The sequence below is a fragment of the Macrotis lagotis genome, chromosome 1 (genome assembly GCF_037893015.1).
Source record: "Macrotis lagotis isolate mMagLag1 chromosome 1, bilby.v1.9.chrom.fasta, whole genome shotgun sequence".
In the NCBI taxonomy this organism is placed as follows: domain Eukaryota; kingdom Metazoa; phylum Chordata; class Mammalia; order Peramelemorphia; family Peramelidae; genus Macrotis; species Macrotis lagotis.
Window position 1 is genome coordinate 363,623,331 of NC_133658.1, and position 26,300 is coordinate 363,649,630.

Here is a 26,300-nt window from a genome sequence, read left to right on the forward strand (position 1 = left end):
TTTACTGAAAAAAATTGAGAACATTCACCAAGAGCTTCCTCTTCTCCTTCTTCCTCATTTCATATCACCCATATATCTTTTGCCACAATCTCCTCTTTGACCACACCTCACATAAAGAGGTAGCACTTTTCCTTCCAAGACACAAACTTTTCTACATATACATGTGATCTCATATTATCCAGTCTTCTCCAGTATATTAATCCCTCTCTCCTCCCCTTTTTCTCACACTTATTTTCAATTTATATCTCCCCATCTTCTATCTGATTTCCTACTGCTTCCAAATAGACTTATGTCTACTCCATCCTCAAAAATACCAGCACTTGAACCATCCATCCTCTTTACTTACCATCCCATAACTCTCCTCCTTTCTGTGATTAAACTCCTTGAAAAGATCATTTCTGGGAAAATGGTGAAATAGGTCAGAAAATTCCATGTTCTCCAGATTTCCTCCACCAAGTCAAAGTAAAAAACACCTCAGGATGAAAATAGAATGACAAAAATAAAGTGGCAAAAAAAAAAAATTGTGGCAGAACAGCGTTCCCTCTAGTGTTCCTTCTGGAATAACCAGAGATCAGAAGAAAGATCCAAGGACAGAGATTCCATTGAAGAGCAAACATCTTCAAGCTAGCTCCCTGAAACAAAAAGAGGTGAGCCTTAGGAGCAGCAAGATTAGGAGGTAACCTCCACCACATTTCCTGTCATGCCATTGTAAGCTTGACCCATGAAGGAGGTGGTACACATTTTACATTTAACCATGGAACTATGAGAGTCAATTTATATCCCAGGAACAGATTACAATTTGACAAAATTTAACAGTATAAAGGATTATAAAATTTGTTTCTAATTACAAATCTATATTCATAATTTCTTGCATCACTCTCTCATTCTGATAGGGCAGAGTTTTCCCACTGCCCCTCCCACTTGTCCTTGGCAATCCTTGGTCTCCCCATTTCCAACGATGCCATGCAGAAGTTCCCAAGGACCCAGACATCCCGTGGGCTATTCTTGGATGGCTGGAGCAATGCAGTCTGCAATGAGCCACTTTCTAACATAGGTGTAACAGCACTTTTCTATGGATCTTCCAAGTTGTCTTGTGCTGGAAAATTGTTTCACTCAATCTTTATGTGAGTTCTTCCACTCTAGAATTCTGTTAGAATCATATATATATATATATATATATATATATACATACATATACATGTATATATTTTAAGGGTTTTTTGCAAGTCAGTGGGGTTAAGTGACTTGCCCAAGGCCACACAGCTAGGTAATTATTAAGTGTCTGAGGCTGGATTTGAACTCAGGTACTCCCGACTCCAGGGCCAGTGCTCTATCCACTGCACCACCTAGCTGCCCCTAGAATCATGATTTAAAGGTATTTGGAGTGGTTTGGGAGGGAGTTTGTGGAAATTTTTGCCTTTACTCTGCCATCTTGGCTCTGCCCCCCCTGCTTTAAATGTTATTGTACATTAGGTTTTTTACCCTTTTTTGTGAAGATGAGGTCATTTAGGTATTATCTGTTGATGGAGGCAGTAACTAGTTAGGAATAAGAAGATGAGGGGTGATAAGTCAAAGACTTGATCCTTTCAGTTTAATGCAGGGATCCATCCTGTCGGTGACGCCTCGGGGCTGGGATTGACCTGGGGCCTTGGCGGGGCCTTGCTCTGTCCACCGCGCCCCCTAGCCGCCCCTTGAACGGCTTTTAGTTAATTGAGAACTACATTTCCCAGAGGGCTCAGAGCGACGTTCTCACGCTTCCTGCGTCTCCTCCTCCTCTCCTCTTCCCCTCCCTTCCTGTAGCCGATTTCACTTCACGCGCGCAGTCTCGCGATCTCCGCGCCTCCTCTAAGGCCGGCTGGCGGCCCCCGAGCCGCTCGCGGTGCTCCTGCCGGCCGCGTCCCGCGCGGGTCCCGGAGCCGCTTGCGTCATGGCCGCGCTTCGCCCCGTGCTTCGGCGCCTAGGGAGTGCCGGGGCCCTGGAGCCTTGTTAGTGCCAGCCTCCTGTCCGTGCCGGAGCCCCGGGCTGCGGACGGGCTCTCCCCATCCCTGCCCCGCCCCACCCCCTCCTCGCCGGTAAGACCTCCCGGGTGGGGAGGGGAAGGGGCCGGCGGGACATGTGGGGGGCCGAGCGTGATTCCGGAGGGTCAGAGGGGCTGGGGCCCGCTTTGGGGGCGCCTCCGTGGGGTGCTTCAGAGTGGCCCTGGGCTCCTCGGACTCATGGGTAGTAAAGGGAGGCGTGTGAAGGAGGCGCGGAGGCTGTGTGGACATTGGGGAGGGGTCAAAGGGGTTTGGGTGGGACGGGAGGAGAGCGGGTGGGCTTGTTCGTCTTGCCCGTAGGGTCTGCTTCCCGGGGGTCGTGGGGTGGGGAAAGCCCCGAGCCTCCTCACGCCCCAGATGAGCCCCAGCCCTGGCAGGCCCCCGCAGGACACCCCCGGGCTGCATCCTACCGCCGCCTGAGGCGAGATGGCCTTACTGTAACCCTGAGCCCTGCCAGGGCCGCCGCGGGCTGTTGGAGAGACCGCGGCAGCAGAGGGAAACAAGCTGCTGTCGTCATTGAACTTGTGTTTGGGGGGTGATGGTAGAACGGGGCGTGAGAACTTTGTAAAGGACTTTGTTTTGCTTCTTAATTCTAGTCTGTAGAACCTCTGCATGACAGCTGCTTGGGACTTTTGCTAGTGTCATCACTAGCTGCAGAATGTTCCCTTTTGACATCTTTGTCCTAACTACATAACTTCCATAGACTTTCACCTGTGGTAAGCAGATATTCTCTCTCTCTCTCTCTATTTTACGCCATTCTATTTTAATGTGGAGGGAAATCAATAAGGTTAGGCCTTGTTTCAAGCCTCCATAGTTCTGAGAGGTGGGCTCCATGAGTTAACAACCTTGGCTAAAAGATAATCACCTTTATAACCAGCTAGGTGATAAGCCTTTTTGAACTTAATCTGTGCAGGATTGCAGATGTCAGTCAGGAGACCAGTATTGCCTGGAATACCTTTGAGCAGGAATTCTTAATGGAAAGATTTCAGAGGTCCATGAACTTGGAACTTGAAATATTCCCACATTTTTATTTCAACGTAATTGACTTTCCTTGTGAGCATGTGTATTTTATCCAATTAAAACATTATTCTGAGAAGACATTTATAATATTAAATGGAGGAGGTTGTCTATTGATATAAAAAAGATTAAGAACCCAGGTCTTAAAAGAGTATGGACTGGGTGAGAGATGGCCTTTCAGAATGAATATATTGCATTAATTAAAGCTATCTGCCATTGTTTGTGTTATTTAAGAACTCAGAATCACCCTATTACCATGATTAGGCATTAAAAGAGGACTTTTAGTAGTGGGCTTTAACTTTTAAGTATTTCTAGTAATAGTCTTATATTTTTTGAGGAATTATTCTTTAACAATGTACATAGTATTTGTAAAAGTATTAATAGTAATTTTTGTGGTATTTGTTTCCCCAGTTTTCAGCATACGAAAATGTGCTTTATTGATTTATTTGGTGACAGGGAATCAGGATTCTGGATATCTATCTAGAGAAACATCTGGATCACAGTCTTTCATGGCATCATCCAGAGAGCCAGATGTGCCTGGTAAATTCAGTTCTTTCTAGTAAAATTTTTCTTTATCTGTTCAGTCATTAGGAAAGGAATCACTTCATTTGAAGTTGAGTTTCTGTTATTTGTAAACTGTGGTTATCCTGATTTATGTTCTCTCACTGACTCATAGAAGGTTACAGCTGAAAAGGGGACCTTGGAGATTACTAGTTTAAACCCCTCCTTTTTTTTTGTGGCAAGGCAGTGGGGTTAAGGGACTTACCCAAAGTCACACACTAGGTAATTATTAAGTGTCTGAGGTAGGATTTGAACTTAGGTCCTCCTGACTACAGGGTTGGTGTTCTAGCCACTGTACTACCTAGCTGCCCCCCCTTCTTTTTTCTAAATAGAAAAACTGAGGCCTAGGCAGGGTATGACTTGCCTAAGAATATTATAATTGTTGGCAAACAGAAGCCATCTGAAACTTGAATTGCTTTGAACTATTATTTTCCACCAAACCAGGAAGTCTCAACTTCCATAAATTATTTGTCTATTTTTTGCAGTCAGTGCTATAGTAAACTGGAGGGAACACCAACCTTTGCTCTCAGGGTTTTTGTATTTTTTAAGCAAGGAGGAACCCAGGCTCTGAGCTCAAATATGAGGGAGAACCGAAAGGTAATGTAATGAGGTGAAGGGAACATTGAAACAAATCAGTCTTGTCAGTAAGAATAATCTGGGCAGAGGCAATGAAGAATTCCTCTTCCTAGGGCAGAAGATGGAGGAGATGAGTTCCTAAAGCAAACCCTTTGAATTAGTTAGAGATTTATTGGACATAGGAAAGAGAATTTTTTTGTTAACCCGAATTTGTCACTATCAAAACTTGTTCCATAAAGATTCATTTAGAAGTACAGTATTCGCTAATTCCAAAGTGAGTGTTATTAAACAGTCATTCAGAGTCAAATTAACAAATATGTGTTTTTGGCCAAATGATTGAAGAGGAAAAACTTAGACTCTTCTGATTGGTTCTGAATTAGCTACTTTAATTGATAACTGGATTTTTTCATTGTTTTCATTTCTGGATCCGAGACCAATAATTAAGTTAAATCCTAGTGTCAACATTTTATCATCAAGTCAACAAATGTATGTATCCCAGACACTGTGCTAAAATACAAGGAAATACAAAGAACAGTAAACAAGTCCAGGATCTTAGACAGCAATGGAGGAGCAGCATGAAAACAATGATCTCCAAACAAGATATATACAGAGTAAATTGTCAGTAAATTTCCAGAGACAGTTTTTAAGCTTAAGTTTTTAAACGGCCTTTAAGGCAGTTGGGAAAGCCTTCTTGTAGAAAGTAGGAAATTAGGTAGGACTTTATAGAAACCAGGAGATAGAGGTGATGAGGAAGCAGAAGTTTTCAGGTATGGGGAGGATAACAAGTGAAAGCACATAGATTTGAGAAATGGAGTGTCTTGTAAAGGAAAGGTGAGTCTCTCTGTGTGTGTGTGTGTGTGTGTGTGTGTGTGTTTTGACTTTAAGAAGACTGGAAATATAGGTGGAATATTTGAAGCCAAAAAGGATTTTATTTTTATTCTTGGACATTATAGGAAGCCACTAGTTTTAAAGGAGTTCAGTACCACATATGCTGACAGTATCTAGTTAATTGTTTTACTTTTGCAACTAAAATGAATTATTCTTGAATGTGTAAGATAATATGGGTCAGCCCAGTGGAGAGAAGACTCATCTTCCAGAGTTCACATTTTACCCTCAGACATCTCCTAGCTGTGTAGTCCTGGATAAGTGGCTTGTCTTTGTTTGCTTGTTTCCTCATTTGTAAAATAATCTAGAGAACTGAAATGGCAAAATGAGGCAAAACAATCTAGTATCTTTGCCAAGGAAACCTCAAACGGGGTCACAAAGAGTCAGACGTGACTGAAAAAGACTGAACAGCAAAGATAGTGTTGTCAAGTAGTTTCAAATAAGCATTTGGGTTATGGGGTAGTATCTTTTACAACTCACTTTCAGGCTTAACTAATGAAATATCATATTATCATAGTGCTGGAAGGAACCATTGAGTTCAAATCTTGTTTATAAGTAGGACAGTTAGGTGGTGCAGTGGATAGAGCATTGACCTTGGAGTCAGGAGGACAGGAGTGTGAATCCAGCCTCAGACCTTTGACTATCACTAATTGTGTGACCTTGGGCAAGTCACCTAATCCTGCTGGCCTTGCATCCAGGGCCAACTCCAGTCATTCTGATTCATGTTTGACCTCTGGACTCAGATGGCTCTGGAGGTGAGGCTGTTGATAGCACAGCACCCCCCACTTAAATCTGATTCATGTGCTTCTCATGGCATCACCTCCCCTGACAAACATTGTTTTGTATGAGCATTATCTCCCCTGGCATAGAATCACATCAAAATTCTAGCTAATATCAACTTGCACTGGTTGCATGTTTTTCACTCATTGTCACTGTGATTCCCTAATTTCCTCATCGACCACTTCCTCTGTGGATAACTTTATTGTTTCATAGAATCAAAACTTGTTAAAACTGAAGGAATCTTAAAGATCATTTTATCCAACCCTTTAAGCCTAGACATAGAAAAACTGAGGTACTTCTAGTTATGATTACTGATTGATAACTGCTGCAGTTGTGCTCTGTTGACGGAAAAGCAAACTTTCATGAGATGATTACATAGTACCTTACTATTCACTGGCTAATTGCAGATAAAAATGGAGTCTTGTGGTGTCCTATACTTGGATATTTTCAAAATGTTTATTAGGTGTCTTGTTTTAGGATGAGATCGAAGTTAACCAGGCATTAAGCAAATTGTCTTTTAATCTAGAATCTAAGCAAGCAGTCTTAATTAAATGAACCTTGTATCCTTAGTTAGAAAGCTTAAAAATTTAAAACCTTACTGAAGCATGAAAGAGGAAGCTGTCAGCTGGGACTGACCCTGGAATTAGGTAACAGAATTGTTGCCTTATATCTTAGCCTTGCAAACTTCAAATCTAGCAAAAGATTCCTCCAATTTATGCCAATGGAAGTGAACTTTGAATTGTATTGAAATATATTCTCTTGCCCAGATAATTATGAATGCTTAAAACTAGACATTTGAAGAAGGTTTTGATACAGATCATGCTAAATACTTATTGGGGATATTTACCAAAAGAAGATGTCTCTTAAGTAATTCTTAATATGGTTTTGATAGCTTTAGGGAACTTCACTTATGATAGAGTTAGGAAATCACCCGCATTTGGGTACTGTGATCTTTTATGAGAACATTTGAATGTTACCTGCCATGGAATGAACAACCTGTTATATCAGATCATAGGATTTTAATCTGGAAAGGGACCTTAGAGATCATCTAATCCAATTCTTATTTTACAGAAGAGGAACCAGGGGTCCAGAGAGGGAAGGGGACTTGTATTAGGATATTCAAGTAGTAAATATCAGAGCTCAAGTAAATCCTCTACATTGCCCTGATCTTTATTCTAGTACTGCTGTTTTGCTAGGGCAGCATTGTATTTTCCATTTTTCTTTCCTCTACTTTGATTGAAGGGAGAATCAATATATTAAACTTCTTTAAAATGGAATGTGACTTATACGCTAGCTGTACTACTACTACTATGTGTTGTTCCTCATTATGGACATCTTTGTTCTTAGCTATTGAGCACAGTACAGGTGGGCTTCTAGGCAAGATGACTTTGCCAATTGGAATGCAGCGACGGGCATTCAGTTATGATGATGTCCTGGAGGATCCCACACCGATGACTCCGCCTTCATCTGACATGTGCAGTAAGGTTCTTTGGAAAAAGCCGGTCATTCCAGATCGGAAGTACCAACAGCTTTCCAAGGTATTTAATAGCTGTTGTTTATGTAGAACTTAGTACTTCTGTCCTTTTAAGAGTGGGAGAAATTTGAGAGCTTATTTAAGCACTGATATACAAAGTTTAGTTAAGAAGCAGTTCTTTAGGGCTACCATCTGTTTGAGGATAAGACTTACACATATCATTGTCAAACACAGTGTTAATTTCGTGTGTACATTAGAGAGGTGCAAAACAAAATTCTCTGTGGTTTGAAGGTCTCAGTTGGGGAATCAGGGAAGCCTCCTGGAAGAAGTGGCATTGAGGTGAACTTTAAATAAAGATGGCTAGGAACATAACAGGTTAAAAGGTTTAAAATAACTCAATATAGGCTTGGGACAAAGCTTGAGCTAAGGCAGTAGAGGACAGGTCATGTTCAAGGAGTAGAAAGTAGCAGTAGTTTATTGCAAAGAAGTAATTTGAGAAGTTGGAAGTGATTCTAGTTGTGCATGATCTTGAATGCCAGGTAGAAGAGTTTGAATATTGCTTGGTGAGCCTTGGGGGGAGGTGCTGGAAGTGTATGGACCAGCCACATTTTCCTTTGTCTATTGGTGATGCTGGGACTTCCAGATTAGCTTTGTCCTTTCTACTCTCCCTTGCTATGAGTAAGTGTTTCTTACTCAAGCAAAAAAGGTAGCTTTCAACCTGGGCAAGTGTTACATCTGCATTTCAAGGGTGAATCCTTAGCCTAAGGAAGTGTTTTGTATGAGCATTATTTCCCTGGAGTCTGGCCTAACCACAAGGGAGCTGTTTTGAATTAAACTAGTTTTGTGACAAAGACACCAGAAGTATAAGAAACTGTATTAGATGCCAGCTGCCTCTGTGGTCCCTGGAAACTTTTCCAGATTCTTATAAAAAGAGAGATGTAAGCAGAGCAGAGGATTATGTCTGAAGATAGTTTACCCCCTTGTTTCTTGTAGAAATCCAAGCATTTAAAGGGCAAGGTCAAGGTTTGATAGGGTGACAATGCATCGGACAGTCACCCAGTTTGTCAAGAACATTCAATCCTTTGAGAATGAGAAATGCTTTGAAATATCTGTTACTCCCCTTTCTGCCTTTCCTCTTCTCATCTTTATCTTCTGAAGGATTGTAAGAAGGGAATTCTCTCCCTACCATTCTCTCCAAGATTTGAGCATTGAGACGGACATTTAGAATATGGACGTTAATTTGCATTTAACTTTATCATTTAGGGATGAGAAGATTGTGCTATTTATAGCTGAAAGGAATTTTAGGAATCACCTTGTATATAGCCTCCTTGTTCTATAGATGAACATAGATGATTTCTCCCAGTGTCAGAGAGACAGCCATGGAACTAATTCTCTGATTCCTAGTCCATCTTTCTTAGTCTTTTAAGTCCTTCATTTAACAATTTAAACAATCTTACATTAGGGTTCTTAATGATTATGGTATATGATTTTATAGCTTATTCAAGCTTATAATATATTTCCCTAATTATGTCTCTTCTAATCAATGGGCTTCTCTCAAAATTCCTTAATCATTGGATGTGGGCAAGTTAACTGATTTTCTTTTACTGTTTTGTTTTGTTTTTAATCATCTGCCCACAATGCAAACTGTATCTTTACATAATTTACTCAGTAAACCTCTGCTACCCTCCTTGGAATTCATTTCCAATTTAGTTTAAAATTTGAAACATGACTTAGGATAGTCAGAATGCAAATATATGTGTGTGTGTGTGTGTGTGTGTGTGTGTGTGTGTGTGTGTGTATTCAATTAAATCTAATTAGGTTGTAAATTTACAAATAAAGATTTAAAATTAGAACTTTATTTTTTGAAAAAATAAGCATTTTAACAATGCATAAATAGCCATACATTTATTCAAAGCTCCCTTCTGGTTCTGTTTTTTATAGTTATGAAGTAGAACAAGTACATTTTAGTAGACCTCACAAACATTTGTGACTACTTTTCTTCCCTGTCCATTTCAAAAGTGTTTCCTCACCCTTCCTGCACAGGTTGAGGAGGGAGACAATAATTTCTCCATAACCCCCTCAGCTTCCAGTGACCAAATGAACAAAGTCCCAGTGGTGAAGGCCAAGGCTACGCATGTCATCATGAATTCTCTAATTACAAGTAAGCAAGTGCTCTTAATTTTTTGTAAAGAATTGAGCTGGGGGATGGGGTGGTAGTTGAATGTCAAAATATTTGAAATGAGCTTTCAGGTGCTACTCCTCAAAATTTCACTCTACTTGAACTTCCTAATTTGGTTATTACAAAAGGGAAACATTCTTTAGAAGGTTAGCTTTGAATTAGCATTTCTTAAATCTAGTTTCTAGCATCTTAGTGGATATACTCAAATGTTTGTATTTGTTTCTTGGAGCTTATTTGAATTTTTCTTTTAGAAGAAAGAAAGATGTTTTAAAATTGTGCTTCTTTACTTGTGCATTAAGCATAGGTAAATAGTTGAGTCATAAGAGGTTGTGTCATTTGAGTTGGAAGGGATCCTAACCCTTTCATTTAACATTTTAGGAAACTAAGGTTTAGGAAGGGGGAGAAGTAATTTGTCTGACATCATACAAGTAATAAAGCAGTAAGCCTAGGATTGAATCCAATTTCTCTGACTTCAAATTTAGTTCTCATGCTGGTGGTTGGGGAGGTGAGTTTACATTAAAGCTATATAATTACTGAGTACATAATGATTTATTTATCTGTTATTTATAGTTATAACCTAGTTGAAAATCTTTTTAAAGAAATTCAAACTTAGATGGTTTGCTTTTTATATTTTTATTAAGATGATTACAGATAGTAGGTCTTGGGAGAAGTCAGTTGTTGGAATAGAACATCACTCTTCTGTTTTGGATGTTGGTTTAATTTGCATAGACTTGGCTTAGAGCTTTGTCAGCTGCCTTTTGAAGCCAGGAGTAAGGTACAAGGGAATGCTTTCCACTCACTGATTTTGTACAGTGTCATTTCTCTGGTCTCTTTCCAAGGTCAGAAACACTTATTTAAATAGTTACAGAAAAGCAACAGGAATAGTAGCCGTGGTTGGGAAACTATCTAAAAGAGTTGAAATCAAGTGTTCAGAGACCATGTCAGCTTTTAAAATCATGCACATTTACACTTGGTCCTAAAGTCCTTCCAAATACTTTGATTACTTTGTTTTGTAAACTTATGTAGGCTATTTCAGTGTTGGTGGAAGAACAAGTAGCAGCCTAGTCTACTAGCACAGTGTATGTATAGTATGTATCTAGGAGATAAAGTTCTAATGTAAGTGTTTGCCTTGGCAACTGAATGGGTGTTTAGTTCAGTGATTGATGAAGTAGACCTTGCTAATTATTACTGATAGACTTTTTGAATTTTAATGTCCTGGAATTTTGAGCTGAAAGTGGCCTTGGAGCTTATCCATTCTAACCCTGGTGGTTTATAGCCTAGGAAACTGAGGTTAAATATTCCCCAAAGCCTCTCAGGAAGTAAATAGCAGATCTTGGAACTGTGACTCCAATATTTCTACTATATCATGGGTCTGTGATTAGAGTGACAGAAATTTTGACAATTATTTCTCAAACCATTCTTCAGAACCTTGGTTGTCCTCTGCAACATAAATAGGAAATTGAATGAACCAGACTAGTGAGCCACGTAGAAGTGCTTGCCTCTCTTTCCATTTTAGTTGGCAAGGTCCTCGGACTTGGGAGTTGTCTTGTCCTAGGCTTTTTGTCTCCCTCCTGTTACCCTCTGCTTTAACTTTTTGCACCCAATTCCATAGGTCTGTTTTTAGACAAGCAGTACTATTCATCCCTGTCTGCCTTTGCATCCAGCCATGAAGAAAATCCAACCCTGTCATACATATGCATGTACATACACAGCTCAACCCCATGTTGAGATTGTTGTTGTACCATTGCTTGCTAATGCTGTCTATGAGTTTAACTTTTGGAGAGGTCTGCTATTTCCTTCTCCAGTGGATTAAGACAATCAGAGGTTAAGTGACTTGTCCAGGGTCACACAGCTAATAAATGTCTGAGGCCAACTTTAAACTGGGTCTTCCTGACTCCAGGTGCAGAGCTCTATTCCCTAAGCCACCTAGTTGTCCTAAAAATAAATTGTAAAATACCACAACACTTTCCTTATGATTTACTTTTGTAAACATCTGTACTCAGTGGAAGTCAAAGTTGAAATATAGTTTCCAGTTTCTTGGGTGGCCCATGGATGTGACTGGGTCCTGTGCCTCCCATTACTGTCTTTCAAGGACAATTTTCTTTTTTCTTCTTTGAAATCAGATTTGTTTTATTCTTCATGTGTGACCTTAAATTCAGTTAGCTGAAGGAATATCCTCTCTGAATACTTTATGGATAGTCAGGTTTGGGGATGAGTAGAAAGGGAACCTTACCTAGAAACATTTGTAAAGTTTATGCTGATAGCAAACAAAGAAAGATCTTTCCCTCCCATCCACTTTTTTTTTTTTCCCTGTTCATAAGCTATTTCCTTTGCTTCCATACTATTCTGACTCAGATCTGGCCTGGAGATTCTAGTGCCAGATGCACAGATCATAAAGTGTATTGAGGTGTGGGGGGGAGGCAGAGATGTAGGACCTTAAAATACATGGCCTTTCTCATGGAGAGAATGATGTTTGCCCTTTATTTTTGAAGAGGACCATGGCATCAGGGAGATGATGCCATGACAGGCAAATGAAGTGGATTTGAGTGAGGGGGTGCTGTGCTAAGTCACCAGCCTCTCTTTCTCCTCCAGAACCATTTGAGTCTAGTGATCACATAGGAATCAGAATGACTAGAGAAGTCCCTGGATGCTAGGTAGTCAGGGTTAAATGACTTGCCCAAGGTCACACAGCTAGTAAAAGTCAAATGTCTGAGGCTGGATTCAAACTCATATCCTCTTGACTCCAAGGTCAATGCTTTATCCACTGTCAAGCACAATTTGTGTCCAAATTACTTTGGAAAGCAAACAGTCTCAGTATTCAGTGTAAAAAGGAGGGGAAAAAAAGGTTTTTCTTAGTTATTAAATTGGTATGATTAGGAAGCTTATGTGAAAATGAAAAGTCTGGTTTTGGGGAGTTTTGTTTGCAAAATGGGAATACCTAGATCTTAGCTAGAGTTTTATTATTAAATATGGCAACTAACATATTTTGAAATGCAACAAAAATCCTTAGTACCTAAAGCATTGAAATGCTGCTTGAGCTTGGTGAGGACTGTTTGTTTATTAGATTGTTTTGTTGCACTTCTAAAATTAATCTTGTTAATCAAATATTCTTGTTTTCATAAATACTTAATACTAAAATGTATACCTGATTTTGGAGGGTTTTGGTTTTGGACAATACTTGTGATTCCATCTAGGTAGGAACAACTGGTGTGGAAGCTTCCTCACAGTCTTGAAGAATTGCTTGCTTAGAGAGGCTCAGAGTGATTTGCTTGCAATGACTTGGTCAATTTCTGTCTTAGGTAGTGTTGAACTGTGGCCAGTGAAAAAGCATGTAGGAGTAAGTGATAGATTTATATGTCTTAGTTTTGAAATGAAAAGGACCTTAAAAGATATTATAGATAAAGATTAAGGGATAAAGGATCTTTTTCAGACTTGTGCAGAGAGTTAGTCATTCAGTTAATAAGTATTTATTCAACAGCTACTGTGTGCCAGGTCCTGTGCGTGCTAAGCTCTGGAGAAGCAAAGAAAGGTTAAAGATAGATTACAGCCAGCATGTAAACAGTGATGTATAAACAAGCTATACATAAGATAAACTAAAAATAATCATCAGAAAGGATGTACTAGAATTAAGGGGAATTGTAGAAAGTGGGGTTTTAGCTGGGACTTGAAAGAAATTAGGAAAGCCAAGATATGGATATGAGAGAGCATTTCCAGGCACTGGGGACATTGAATTCTTGGTGTCAGAAGATGAAGTCTCTTGTTTATAGGGACAACAAAAAGGCCATTGTCACTGACAGCAGAGTACTTGGGAGTGAGTAAGATCTAAGAAGACTGATAGGAGCCAAATTAGAAAAGAATTTTTGTATGCCAAAGAAAGGTTTTTCTATACTATGGTAGGGAAGATAGGGGAGAAAATGAAGTCTCTTGATTGGGGGGCAGGGGGAAATAGCATTCCCTGTGACATGGTCAAACCTGGGTTTTAGGAAGATCACTCTGGCATTGAATGGAGGATGAACTGAAGTGAGAGGAAATTTGGGGCAGCCTAACCAACAATTGGATGTGCACCTCCAGAATGATGGCATTGTTGGAGGAAGGATGGCATAGTCAAGAGATTGCAAGAGATTTTATGGAAGTAAAATTGACAACCAGGAGGTGGGGGAGATCAGAGAATAAAGAATCCATTGTAAATGGAGAGAAAGGAAAAACTTTCATTTCAAATGGGCACTAATGAATCTGCACAACAGTCATGACTGCTGACTCTTTTCATCATCTTTGAGTTCATCAGGAAATTGCTTGTTTCACTATAGATCCTCTGGAAATATGATTAATCTTTTTCATTAATCAGATACCTTTAAAAAGATTTATTTATCTTTTGTTTTCATATGTTCTAATATCTTCTTTCTCCTGGAGATTTAGCTCATAACAAATAAAAGAGGAAGAAAAAAATTCCAGCAAAACTTATTAGTTTTTTAAGTCTTCCATAGATGTTACTATTGGGGTGGCTAGGTGGCACAATGGATAGAGCACCAGCCCTGGAGTCAGGAATACCTGAGTTCAAATCTGGCCTCAGACACTTAATAATTACCTAGTTGTGTGGCCTTGGGTAAACCACTTAACCCCATTGCCTTGCAAAAACCTAAAAAAAAAAAAAAGTTACTATTCTTATCAGATTGACAAAGATGACCAAAAAATGAGAAATAAAAATGATGTAAGTGCTGTGGGAAAACAGTCAAATTAATATATATTTGGAACAATGAATTGGTATAGCCACTCTGGAAAAGATTTTGGAATCATGCTCCCAAAAGTTACTAAAATGTGCATCTCCTTTGTTTCAGTGATTCTACTAACAGTACTCTACTTCTAAAGAGGACAAAGTATATCATACAAGTACAAAAATATTTGTAACTACTGTTTATGTGATGGCAAAGAACTGGAAACAAATGGCTGAACAAATTATGTTGCATAAGTGTAATGAACTATTATTTTATTACAAGAAATTAAGGGAATGGTTATAGAGAAATATGAGAATATTTGTATGAACTAAGTTGAGCAAAATCAGAAGGGAATAAGCATTTATATGATTCCTACTCTGTTTAGGCCCTGTGCTAAACACTTTGCAGTTATTATCTATTTGATCTTTATAATAGTCTTGGGAGGTGGGCATTATTATGCTATTTTATAGTTGAGTAAGCTGAGGCAAGCAGTGACTTCCCTAGGATCATATAGCTAGTAAGTGTCTGAAATTGGTTGTGAATTCAGATTTTTCAGATTTAGGACTTCAGGGTTGTTCCACTTAGCTGTCACTTAAGAAGTGACCAACTTTTAAAGACTTAGAACTTGGACAACTTATGTCTTTAGAATGTTCAACCACAATACAACACAAAAGAGCATAGAAATTAATCAAGCTTACCTTAAAATGTTAAGTAATATTTATCTAAAATCATCACCCAGCTTTATCTGTAATGGGAATAAGCTAGAAAATTTCCATATAGAATCGGGGTAAATCATGCTCATTAATCACCTTATTAAATATTGCACTGGAAATGCTAGCTGTAGCAATAAGAGAAGAGAAATGAAAGGAATTAGAATCAGCAAATCATGACTCATTGGAGATAATGTGATATATACTTAGAGAAACCTAGACAATCAATTAAAATTAGTGGAAATAATTAACAATTTTAGCAAAGTTGCAGGATACAAAATAGACCCATATAAATGATCAGCATTTCTATATATTAACAACAAAGTCTAGCAGCAAGAGATAGAGGAATTCCATTTAAAATTAAATGTAAGTGATATAAAATACTTGGGAGTCTACTTGACATTACCAACCCCAGAACTTATATGAACAAAACTTCACATATAGTCAGATCTAAAGAGTTGGGAAAATATTAATTGCTCATGGCTAGGCTGAGCCAATATAGTAAAAATGAGAATTTTATCTGTATTACTCTGTTTATAAATCAAATTACCAAAAACTTATTTTAGAGAACTAGGAAAAAATTACAATTCATCTGGAAGAACAAAAGGTCAAGGATAAGGGAATAAGTGGGGGGAAACGGTAAAAGAAGGAACTTAGTCATATTAGATCTCAAGCTGTATTATGAAGTGGTAATTATCAAAATCATCTTGTACTAAGAAATAGGATTGTGGTTCAGTGGAATAAATTTGGTGCATAATACGTTATGGTAAATGACCATAGTGATCCAGTATATGTTAAACCTAAAGACCCAAGCTTTTGGAATAAAAACCTATTATTTGACAAACTGCTGGGAAACCTGGAAAACAGTATTGAGAACCTAGGTAATAGACCATCATCTCACACAGTATACCAAGATAAGATCAAAATGGGTACATGATTTACACATAAAGCGTTGCTATAAGCAAATTAGGAGAGCATGGAATAGTTTACTTGTCAGATCTATTGATAAGAAAAGAATTTGACCAAAAAGTTAGAGTATTGCAGGTAATTTTGATTATATAAAATTAAAGTATTTGAATAAACAAAACAAATGTAACCAAAATGAGAAGGAAAGAAGAAAACGGGGGGGGGGGGGATGATTTTAATGGCATCATTTCTCAAATATATAGAGAACCAAGTCAAATTTATAAGAATACAAGCTATTTTTTCAATTGATATGAACTGGTTCATATCCTTTGATCCTTTTCCAGAAAAGGAAATCAAAGCTAAAACCTAAAACCTATCAGAATGACTACTATGCCAAAAAAATGGAAAATGGTAATTGGAGGAGAAAATTAGGATACTAATGTATTTTGGTGGAATTGTGAATTTATCTAACCATTCTGGGGATCAATTTGAAACCATGCCCAAAGGGGAATCAAACACTGTATACCCTTTGATCTAGCAATACCACTGCTAGGTCTGTTTCCCAAAGAAATTTAAAAGCAAAAAACAAAAGGAAAAAGACCTATATGCAAAAAAAAAAAATATTTATAGCAACTCTTTTTGTGGTAGTTAAGAATTGGAAATTGATGGGATCTTCATCAGTTGAGGAATGGTTGAACATGTTGTGGTATATGATTGTGATGGAATATTATTATGCTATAAGAAATGAAAAGCAGGATGATTTAAAAAAAACCTTATATAAACTATGGGTGAAGTAAACAAAAAACCAGGAGAACAGTAACCGCAATATTGTTCAATGATCAATGACTTAGGTAGTCTCAGCATTACAAACCCAAAGGACTCATGATGAAACATGCTGTTTGCCTCCAGAAAAAGAATGTGTCTGAATACAAACTGAAACAGACTATTTTCTCTCCTTCCCTTTTCTTCTTGGAGTCTTCTAGAACAAAATGAATAATATGGTAATGTTTTGCACATGTATGACCTATATTGGATTGCTTATTCTCTCAGGTTGGGGAGAGGAGAGAGGAGGGATAGAATTACCATTTGGGGGCGGGGTTTGCAAGGCAATGAGGTTAAGTGACTTGCCCATGGTCACATAGCTAGATAATTTTTAAGTGCTGAGGTCGTATTTGAACTCAGGTCCTCCTGACTTCAGGGCTTGTGCTCTGTCCACTGCGCCAACCTAGCTGCCCCCCAAGTTTTATCATTTTTAAGAAGTAAGTTCCAAAATGTAACAGAGGAAAAATAAAATATAATATAAAAATAATTAACCATAATTCCAGAAGACTGTTAATGAGGTATGCTCCCCACCCTGCTTCTGACAGAGATATATTGGAATAATATAATGAGACACATTTTTGAATATGTCTAATATGGGATATTTGTTTGCATGACTGCACATTGTTATAAGGGTTTTGTTTATCTTTTCGTAATGGGAGCAGGATGTGGAAGGGAGAGAAAATGAATGCTTAATTGGAAAATAAATATAAATGATCTTTGTTTTGTTCTTTTTATTCTGTGTCAGTTCATAATAAAGATCTGAAATCGCCTTTGTAATTTCTTGCATGATAATTTTTCAACAATTTATATCACATTTTGTTCAACTATTCCTCATTTGTTTAAAAGGCAATCTAAGACCATTTCCTGGAATTGTAGGTTTTTGCTTTTCTTTCCCACATTTAGCTATTCTGCTGTCAGGTAATAGCCTCCCTCTTAACTTCTCCTCTCTGCTGACCCCTTCCTTCCCCATTCTCTTTAGTTTACTGGTTGTTTTTGCTTTATTTTTGCCTCCAACTCTTTGTTTATGTCATTTCAACCTCCAAATAAGAGTGAAGTTCATTTTCCTTGCCTCTTTCTTCATTTTTATATGCTTTTCTCATGCTTCTGAATTTTGAGAAATAACAATTTTTTCTTTTCTTTTCTTTCCTTCTACACTTGACTAGCCTTTTCCTTTCCCTATCTTCATACCTTGAGAATAGATTCATCTAATCACTGGACCTCATTTTTTTCTTATTTTCTTATTCACTCTCTTAAAACATTAAGATTCTGAAGGGATATTTGTTTCTTTCCCTCTTAGCATGGTAGTATTTCATCAAGTTATTTTTCTGGGTTTCTTTAGATTCTTATGTTTGTACTTCAAAGTTCCTATGTAAAACTGTGATCCTTTCATGAGAATGCTTGGAGGTCCTCTCCCTTCAACCCTCTCTTCCCCCATCATATTCAGCTTTGCTGGGCAAATTCTTAGATGTAATCTGATTTCTTTTGCATTTTGTAATACTGTATTCAAAAACATTTATTGAAACAGGTCTTGTGTGAGCCTGAATATGGTCCCTTGATACTTGAACCATTTTCTTTCTGGTTGCTTTCTTTGATATGGGAGCCTGTCAGTGATATTCCTGGGATTTCTCCTTTTGGGCAGACAGGCACCAAGCATTTATCGTTCTCTTAATATGTGCCAGGCACTGTCCTAAGCACTGGATTTATATAGACAAACAAAAACAGTTCCTGACTTCAAGGAGTTTACATTCTGACAGGGAGAGACAACTTACAGAAGTTGCTGGAGCTGGAAACTCACTCTGTTGCTGGAGCTGGAAAGGGTTGTGGGGAAGATAGCTTTGGGAGGATGGTATTGGAAGTCAGGAGCAGAACAACTGAACCAGGAGGGGAATGTAGCTAATGAGGATAAGGTATGTGAGCCATGGTGCCAAGTGGTTTCCTTATATCTTCACTTTGACTTCTGGTTGTAATGGATCTAGGCAGGTTTTATTTGTGCTCTTTTTAACCATGGTTTTCAGGCAATTTAATGACTGGTTCCTAAAAAACCTCCTTGGCCTATTTTCAAGCCTAGTTTTTGATAACAGATTTTATTCTTTGATTTTGTTTAATATTTATTGACATTCCATGGAGTCATTGATGTCTCTTTGGTCTATTTTATATTTCAAGCGGTTTATTTCTTAGAAATTTCTTTTCTAAGCTATTATTCTCCAGTTCTTTCCTCCAAGAATTTTTACTTCATTTTTATATCTTGCTTCATTTTTCCTAATTAGTCCTTATAGAAAATTCACTTTTCCCTTTGATTCATCCTTGTTTGCAGTTGTTACAGAATTATTCTCTCCTTTTTTGGGGAATATCTGGATTTGTAATAATTTCTGATAATGGTTATTTTTTCATCTGTCCAACTTTCATTCCTGAACTGGGGCTTTATACTAGAATCCAGTTTCTATTTTCTTTTGTTCTTCTGAGTGGAATTATTGGTCCTGGTTAGTCCTACTTGAAGACCCCCAGAGTCTTATACTAACCTGCCATGGAGAAAGTTGTCCTAGTTCTTTTAGTTTCAGTGGTGGAACTCAAGGCCCTTCCTTGGTGTCTTAGGACAGTGTTCAAAATTTCAGAATCTTTGGCTCTGTAGGTGCTTAAAGGGGCTTTCCCAGAGTTCTCTGTTGCTGCCCAGGACTCAGCCCTGGCTATCTTTAGTTGTACCAGGGGGCTGTACCACCTTGGTTTGATTGAGAGTCCCTCTTTTCTACTGTCCTTGGGCTTCTGACTGATCTCTAGGGTGAAAGAAATCAATTAGAATAGTAGAATAGTTTCTCATTGGATTTCTTTATCTTTTTTAATTAGTCAAAGATTTCCTAATCTAAATTCCATCAGTTATACACCTATATATCCCTGCTAAAATGCAACATAAATCTTCACCCGTGTTCATACTAATATCACTCTAAAAGTCCTGCTCTAATGGTATAAATTTACCCCCCCCTTCTCATTAGATTATTCAGTCTTTTAGAAATTTCGGTGTTTTTCTGAGAGCCTTCTGTTCATGTAGCCCTGTTAGCAGCTGCTGAAGTCCTTTAATTTCAAGTATTCTAGAAATAGAATTGAATTGTTGCTTGATAAGTGATCCTTTGGGATTTTATTTCTCTCAGTCTAGAAACTGCCTCACTGCTTTTGTGGTTATTAGTATTAAATCATTTTCAATTTCTTTGCTGAATGAAAATAGTGCAAACACTGAGGCAGGTTGAACTCCTCAGTTCTGGCACTTTTTTCATCAGACACTCTTCCCATGTGCAAATGCATTTCCCAAACTAGTGTGTAGAGCACCTTCTCTGCTTCCTTTCTATGTATGTGTCAACTTGTCTTCTGTTTCAGAGCAGACACAAGAGAGCATCCAGCGCTTTGAGCAACAGGCAGGGTTGAGAGACGCAGGGTACACTCCTCATAAAGGCCTCACCACAGAAGAAACCAAGTACCACCGTGTGGCGGAGGCAGTCCATGTGAGTACAACGTGGCTTGAATCGTTTGGAAAAAGTCACTTGCAGAAGTTTAACATTAAAAAAATATAACACATAATTTCACTTAACAAAACCTTTCATTTCTAGGTTGTTTTAGCTTTTACTTACAACTACCTTGTGAGGGAGGTGGTTAAGTGATCATTCTCATCTTGGGAAATATATTATTCCAGAATTTATTCTGCAGAATGCAGATTGACTTGAAGTCAATAGAGGATCATCATTATGTTATACTTCCCTTTCAGACTGAATTGTTGGAAGTGTCAAAGAATCTGTTGCCATTTTCTCATCACTCTCTAAATGAAATTTTTTTTAGCATTAGTTCATATTATGTGACATGGTACAAAAGATTAAGTGTCCATAGCTAGTTTGTTATCAGTGCAATGTGATAATCACAGATCTGCTGGGAAATTCGTGTAACTTGGTGCATTATTAAATGGGAGTCTCAGTGGATAGAGCACTGGCCTTGGCCTTGGAGTCAGGGGAACCTGAGTTCAAATCCAGCCTCAGACACTTAATACTTAGCTATGTGATCTTGAGCAAGTCACTTAACCCCATTCATTACCTTGCAAAAAAAAATCCCCAAAAAACCAGATTTAGGGATCAACAAATCTTAGGTAGATAAAAATGTTGAACTTTTTTTAAAAAGTTTTTTTTACAAGGCAGTGGGGTTAAGTGACTTGCCCAAGGTCACACAGCTAGGCAATTACTATGTGTCCGAGACTGATTTGAATTCAAGTACTCCTGACTTCAGAGCCAGTACTCTGTCTCCTGCACCACCTAGCTTCCCCTAAAAATGTTGAACTTTTGAATTTTCTATATACTTGGTAAAGGACAGGTTATTTATATGTGGAGCACAGTGTTACTCCATATTTGATGGCATGGTGTTGAGGAATGGGATCAAGGAAAATTGAAGTTTTTCTTTGGAAAAGGAAATGTTATTAGATCTTTTATTCCTCTCATGTTTGTGCTGAAAGACTTCCAAAAAAGTTTGTCTGGAAATACAAGGGCTCAAATAGTAATTTCATCATTTGACCTTCACCACAATATATTCTAGTGTTCTTTCAGTCTTGGTCATCAAGCTCTTAGGAAATATCACCAGATTGCCGGCTAAGTTGCCAACAGTCAAGCCAAGGAGCCTGTCCTTGCTTGACTTTAACTTGTCTGAAATAGAGGATAGGAAATTTTCTTTTTGTCTTTGATGCAAAAGAGAAATTAATTTAGAACTACATACAAATAAAAATTCTTAATATACCCCATTAGAAATCTTTTTAACTTTGGGTGGCTAGGTGGCGTAGTAGATAAAGCACCGGCCTTGGAGTCAGGAGTACCTGGGTTCAAATCCAGTCTCAGACACTTAATAATTACCTAGTTGTGTGGCCTTGGGCAAGCCACTTAACCCCATTTGCCTTGCAAAAACCTTAAAAAAAAAAAAAGAAAGGAAGAAAGAAATCTTTTTAACTTAACTACTTTAAAATATAAGTTATTTAATTTCCATTTTATATTATGATTCTCCAAGTGCCATTAACTCCATTGATTCCTACTCTAATCTCTTATTGTATTATGAGGTGACCCTGGGGTCTTAAATTGGTAGGTCAAACAAGATTGTAGGGTTTTTGGGTATTTTGTTTCTTCCAATCTTGTTTTTTATAGAAAATACTGCATTAGTGACTCCCCTTTCTTGCACCATCTATATTTTCTTTCATTCCCCATATATTGTTCCTTTCATTTTCTTAGAACTCTCTCAATCCTCCTCAACACTTACAACACCCTTTTGGGTTATTTCATCCATAGGCTTCATTATATCCCATTTCTAATTGCAGTTATTATCTCAAGAGATTTTGAATGAGGTTCTAGTAATTCTCTTTGTATGAAGCAATTTTTCTCTCCCTCAAATTAAACCTTTCTTTTGGAGGATTTCAAGTTCTGCTTACTTAACTTTGCATCAATTTCCTGTAAATGATAGGAAAAAACCTTCTAAGACTGTAGGTTCTGTGCTGTGTTGATTTAGAATCTATATTACTGAAATAAGCGCTTTTTTTTAAATAATGAAGTAAAGCAGGGAAATATAGAGAAGAAAGCACTACATGAGGTTGGGGAAGAAGGGAAAAGAACATAGTAAGGATGGAAAATGAGGGAGATTTCTACTTTTGATCATTAAACCTATTATTTGGGATCTATAATTTCATCATTGCATGTACTTTTCTGTTTCAAATTGCAACCCTTCCAAAACCCATTCTGGTTTTTTTTTCCTGTCTTCATAAACCTTTCATAAAGTTGATGCTTAGTATCACCCTTATTACCTCTAAGATCAGTTATAAAATCCTTGGTCTTTTAAAGATCTTCATAACATGTTCCCTTCCTGTCTTTTCAAACACCTCTCTAGGTACACCATGATCTAGGGAGTTTTTTCTTCCTGGTTATTCTTCAAACATGACATGTCATCTTCCAATTTTTCCCCCCAATTACATGTGAAGGTAGTTTACAGCATTCATTTTTGTAAGATTTTGAGTTCCAAATTTTTCTCCTCTCCCTCTTCCCCAAGACAACAAGTAATCTGATATGGGTTATACATGTGCAATCATATTAAACATATTTTCGTATTAGTTGTGAAAGAATTAGAACAAAGGAGAAAAACCATGAGAAAGAAAAACAAAAACCATTTGAAATGTGAAAATAGTACGCTTTGATCTGCATTTAGTCCTTAAGTTCTTCTCTGGATGTGGATGGGGCATATATTATAAATCTTTTGAGATTTTTTTGTCTTTATATTGCTGAGAAGAGCTAAAATTATCATAGTTGATCATCACATAGTGTTGCTATTACTTTGTATTGTATAGTGATCTCCTGGTTCTGCTCATTTCACTCTGCATCTGTTCATAAAAGTTTTTCCAGGTTTTTCTGAAATCTGCCTGCTCATCATTTCTTAAAGTGTAATAGTATTCCATTACATTCAAATACTACAGTTGATTCAGTCATTGATGGGCATCCTATCAATTAACAGTTCTTTGCCACCACAAAAATAATTGCTTTAAATATTTTTTGTACATGTAGATTCTTTTTCCATTTTAAAAAATCTATTTTTGGGATACAGCCCTGGTATGGTATTGTTAGATCAAAGGGTATGAACAGTTTTATAATCCTTTAGGCATGGTTCCAGATTGCTCTTCAGAATGTTTCTTAGCCAGTAATAGTTTTGATCAGATCTGATATGGCTAGACCACCTTCCTTTGCATTTTTTCATTGATTTCCTTGATAATCTTGACTTTTTGTTCAGATGAATTTTTTGGTAGTTTGATTGTTGTCACTGAGTAAGTAGAATAATTTAGGTAGAATTGTCATTTTTATTATATTAGCTTTGCCCTACCCATGAGCAATTGATATTTTTCCAGTTGTGTTTAGTACTGACTTTTATTTGTGTGAAAAGTGTTAATAATTTGGCAAGTAGACTCCTAAATATTTTATTTTGTCTAGTTATTTTAAATGGAATTTCTCTTTCTATCTCTTTGTTGGACTTTTTTGGTATGTGAGTTTATTCTGCTACTTTGCTAAAGTTGTTAATTATTTCCACTAGTTTTTAGTTGATTCTCTTAAGATTCTTTAACTATACTGTCATCTGCAATGAGTCAGTTTTGTTTCCTCATTGCCTATTCTAATTCCTTTAATTTCTTTTTCTTGCTAAAGCTAACATTTCTAGTATAATATTGAATAATAGTGCTGATAACAGGCATCTTTTTTTCACCCTGAGCTTATTGCTTCTAGTTTGCTGATGGGTATTTTATATTACTGCTTGTCATTTTTATTCCTATATTCTCTAGTATTTTTAATAGGAATGGATGTCAAAAGCTTTTTCAGCATCTATTGATAATCATGATTTCTTAGTTTTGTTATTGATAATGGTAAATTATGCTGATAGTTTTTCTAATATTGAATCAGTCCTGATTTCTGGTATGAATCCCACCTAGTCATAGTATATTATCCTCATGATAAATTGCTGTGATCTCTTTGCTTATATTTAACATTTTTATATCAATATTCATTAGGAAAATTGGTCTATAATTTTGTAATCTAATAATATAATCTATAATTGAGTGACCATAGATTTGTTGAATGACCTTGTAAGCATATGGAATGCTTTTTTTTTATCTTTGTGCAGGTATCCTCTATGACAGTAGCATGGACATTTATTTCTCTGTTTTCCTGTTTTATGACTTGCTGGGTGCAGAGAATCTCTGATTGCAGCCATCATGGAATTTTATGTAATTTATATTTGAAGTGTAGAGGAGATAGGCAGCGGGAAATCAGATGGATGTGTTCTGTGCTGCTTCTAATAGTATTTTATTTTTGCCCCAATTACATATTGTGAAATTTTTGCAGTCATTTTTACCAAATTTTGAGTTCTAAATTTTTCTCCCTCCATCTCCTCCCCTCTTCTGAAAGTGGTAGGTAGTTTGATATAGTTTATATGTGTAAAACATTTCCATATTAGTCTTGAGTTATAGAAGAAGAAAGAGATCAAAAGAAAAGATAACCCTGAAAAAGAAAATAATTGAAAAAATATACTTTGATTTGCATTCAGAGACCATCATATATTTATCAGAATATGGATGGTATTTCCCTTTGTACTTGTCCTGGGTCATTGTGTTTCTGAGTAAAGCTGAGTTTGTTGATCATCATACAGTGTTGCTAATACTGTGAACTTTGTTCTACCAGTTTTGCTCATTTCATTTTGCATCATTACCTACAAATCCACATTTTTATGAAATCTGCCTGTTCACCATTTCTCATTGCACAACAACAATAAAAATAATTGTGTAATAGTATTCCAATCTAACTTCAAAACCATTTCCTGATTCAAAGCTGATGGCTACTAGTGAAGTTCTGATTTCAGCATTTCTTTTTGTTGTTTTGTTTTGGTATAGGGAAGCACCTAGTAATGCATTTCAGCCAGTTCTCTGCTACATCTAGCCTTAGAAGGGCATCTACTACCTTAAATGATTGACTCAGGGCCACCCAACTTGTATATATCAGAGGTAGAACAGGAGTCTTTTTGGCTTCGTGGAAGCTTTCTCTTCATTATTATAAGTTGCCTTTTTACAATAGGAGTTGGTGCTTTCCTTTGTGGGGATGGGTGAACTGGCATCAGACCTGTGACCCTTTTCAGCTGATCCACTGTTTCATGAGTGGTACTTTGTTCCTAGCAATTGGCCCTTTATAGTTGTGTAACCTGTTACTCATATAGTAATAATGGCATTTGCTTTCTTCTAGGTGCATAGGTTATTTTATTTTATCATGAGATCATCTAAAGTAGCATTCTGCACTTAGAGAATGCATAGGATCTAGAATTGGAAGAGATTTATGTAGGCCAACTTCCTTATTTTACAGAGAGATTAAGGAACTTGCTTAATGTTTCATATATAAAGCAGAATTAGAATTGAACATAACTGCTTGAACTCAATCCAATGCCTTTACTAATATAGTAAATTACAAATTTGTTGCCTTTGCTTAATTTTATCATATTCAATTCTAAATATATTCAGTTCCCCTTTAACAAAGATTTTTAAAATTCAACGACAGGTCAACTCATTTTGACAGTATAAGAAGTATTTGATACTGGGGCAGCTAGATGGCTCAGTGGATAGAGCACCAGCCCTGGAGCCAGGAGGACCTGAGTTCAAATATGACCTCAAACAGATGTGTGACCTTGGGCAACACACTTGCCCCATTGCCTTGCCCCAAAAAAACACAATAAAATCCCCCCAAACCCAAAGAAGTGTTCAATACCTCCCATAAAAGGAGTGCTTTGAATTATCAGTTCTTCCATGGGTCCAGGATTTGTTACACAGCATTCAAATTTTGTTTTATTGTTCTTCCTGTTTGTTATATTAGTCATTGAATAACTTGTTTTCTGATTTATTCTGTATGAGTTCTGTTCATATATCTTGTCATGTTTCTCTGAATTCTTTTATTATTTCTTATGTTTTCATTATAATAAATTGGATTCATATACTGTAAATGACAGTCTCTTGGTTTTTTTAATATATTGTGACAGGTTATAAGAAATTTTGACTTTGTTTTCCCATTCTGGAGAACTAAACAAACTCTTAGGGGAATAGCTCCTATCCTTAAGCCCACT

At 37.2% G+C, this 26,300-nt stretch overlaps 1 protein-coding gene across 4 annotated transcripts in view; it reads left to right on the forward strand.

Moving 5' to 3' along the window:
- The first annotated feature begins 1,834 nt into the window (after window positions 1-1,834).
- Window positions 1,835-26,300, forward strand: part of KIAA1191 (KIAA1191 ortholog) — a 28,732-nt gene continuing 4,266 nt past the window's right edge. The window contains exons 1-6 of one of the 4 annotated variants that reach the window (XM_074212345.1): window positions 1,835-2,072; window positions 2,633-2,752; window positions 3,465-3,593; window positions 7,203-7,393; window positions 9,373-9,490; window positions 20,025-20,149. In XM_074212345.1, coding sequence (XP_074068446.1) covers window positions 3,563-3,593; window positions 7,203-7,393; window positions 9,373-9,490; window positions 20,025-20,149 — 465 coding nt within the window. In that variant the 5' untranslated portion in view covers window positions 1,835-2,072; window positions 2,633-2,752; window positions 3,465-3,562. The remainder of the gene's footprint in view (window positions 2,073-2,632; window positions 2,753-3,464; window positions 3,594-7,202; window positions 7,394-9,372; window positions 9,491-20,024; window positions 20,150-26,300) is intronic. The other 3 variants (XM_074212346.1, XM_074212347.1, XM_074212348.1) reach the window with 3 other exon arrangements.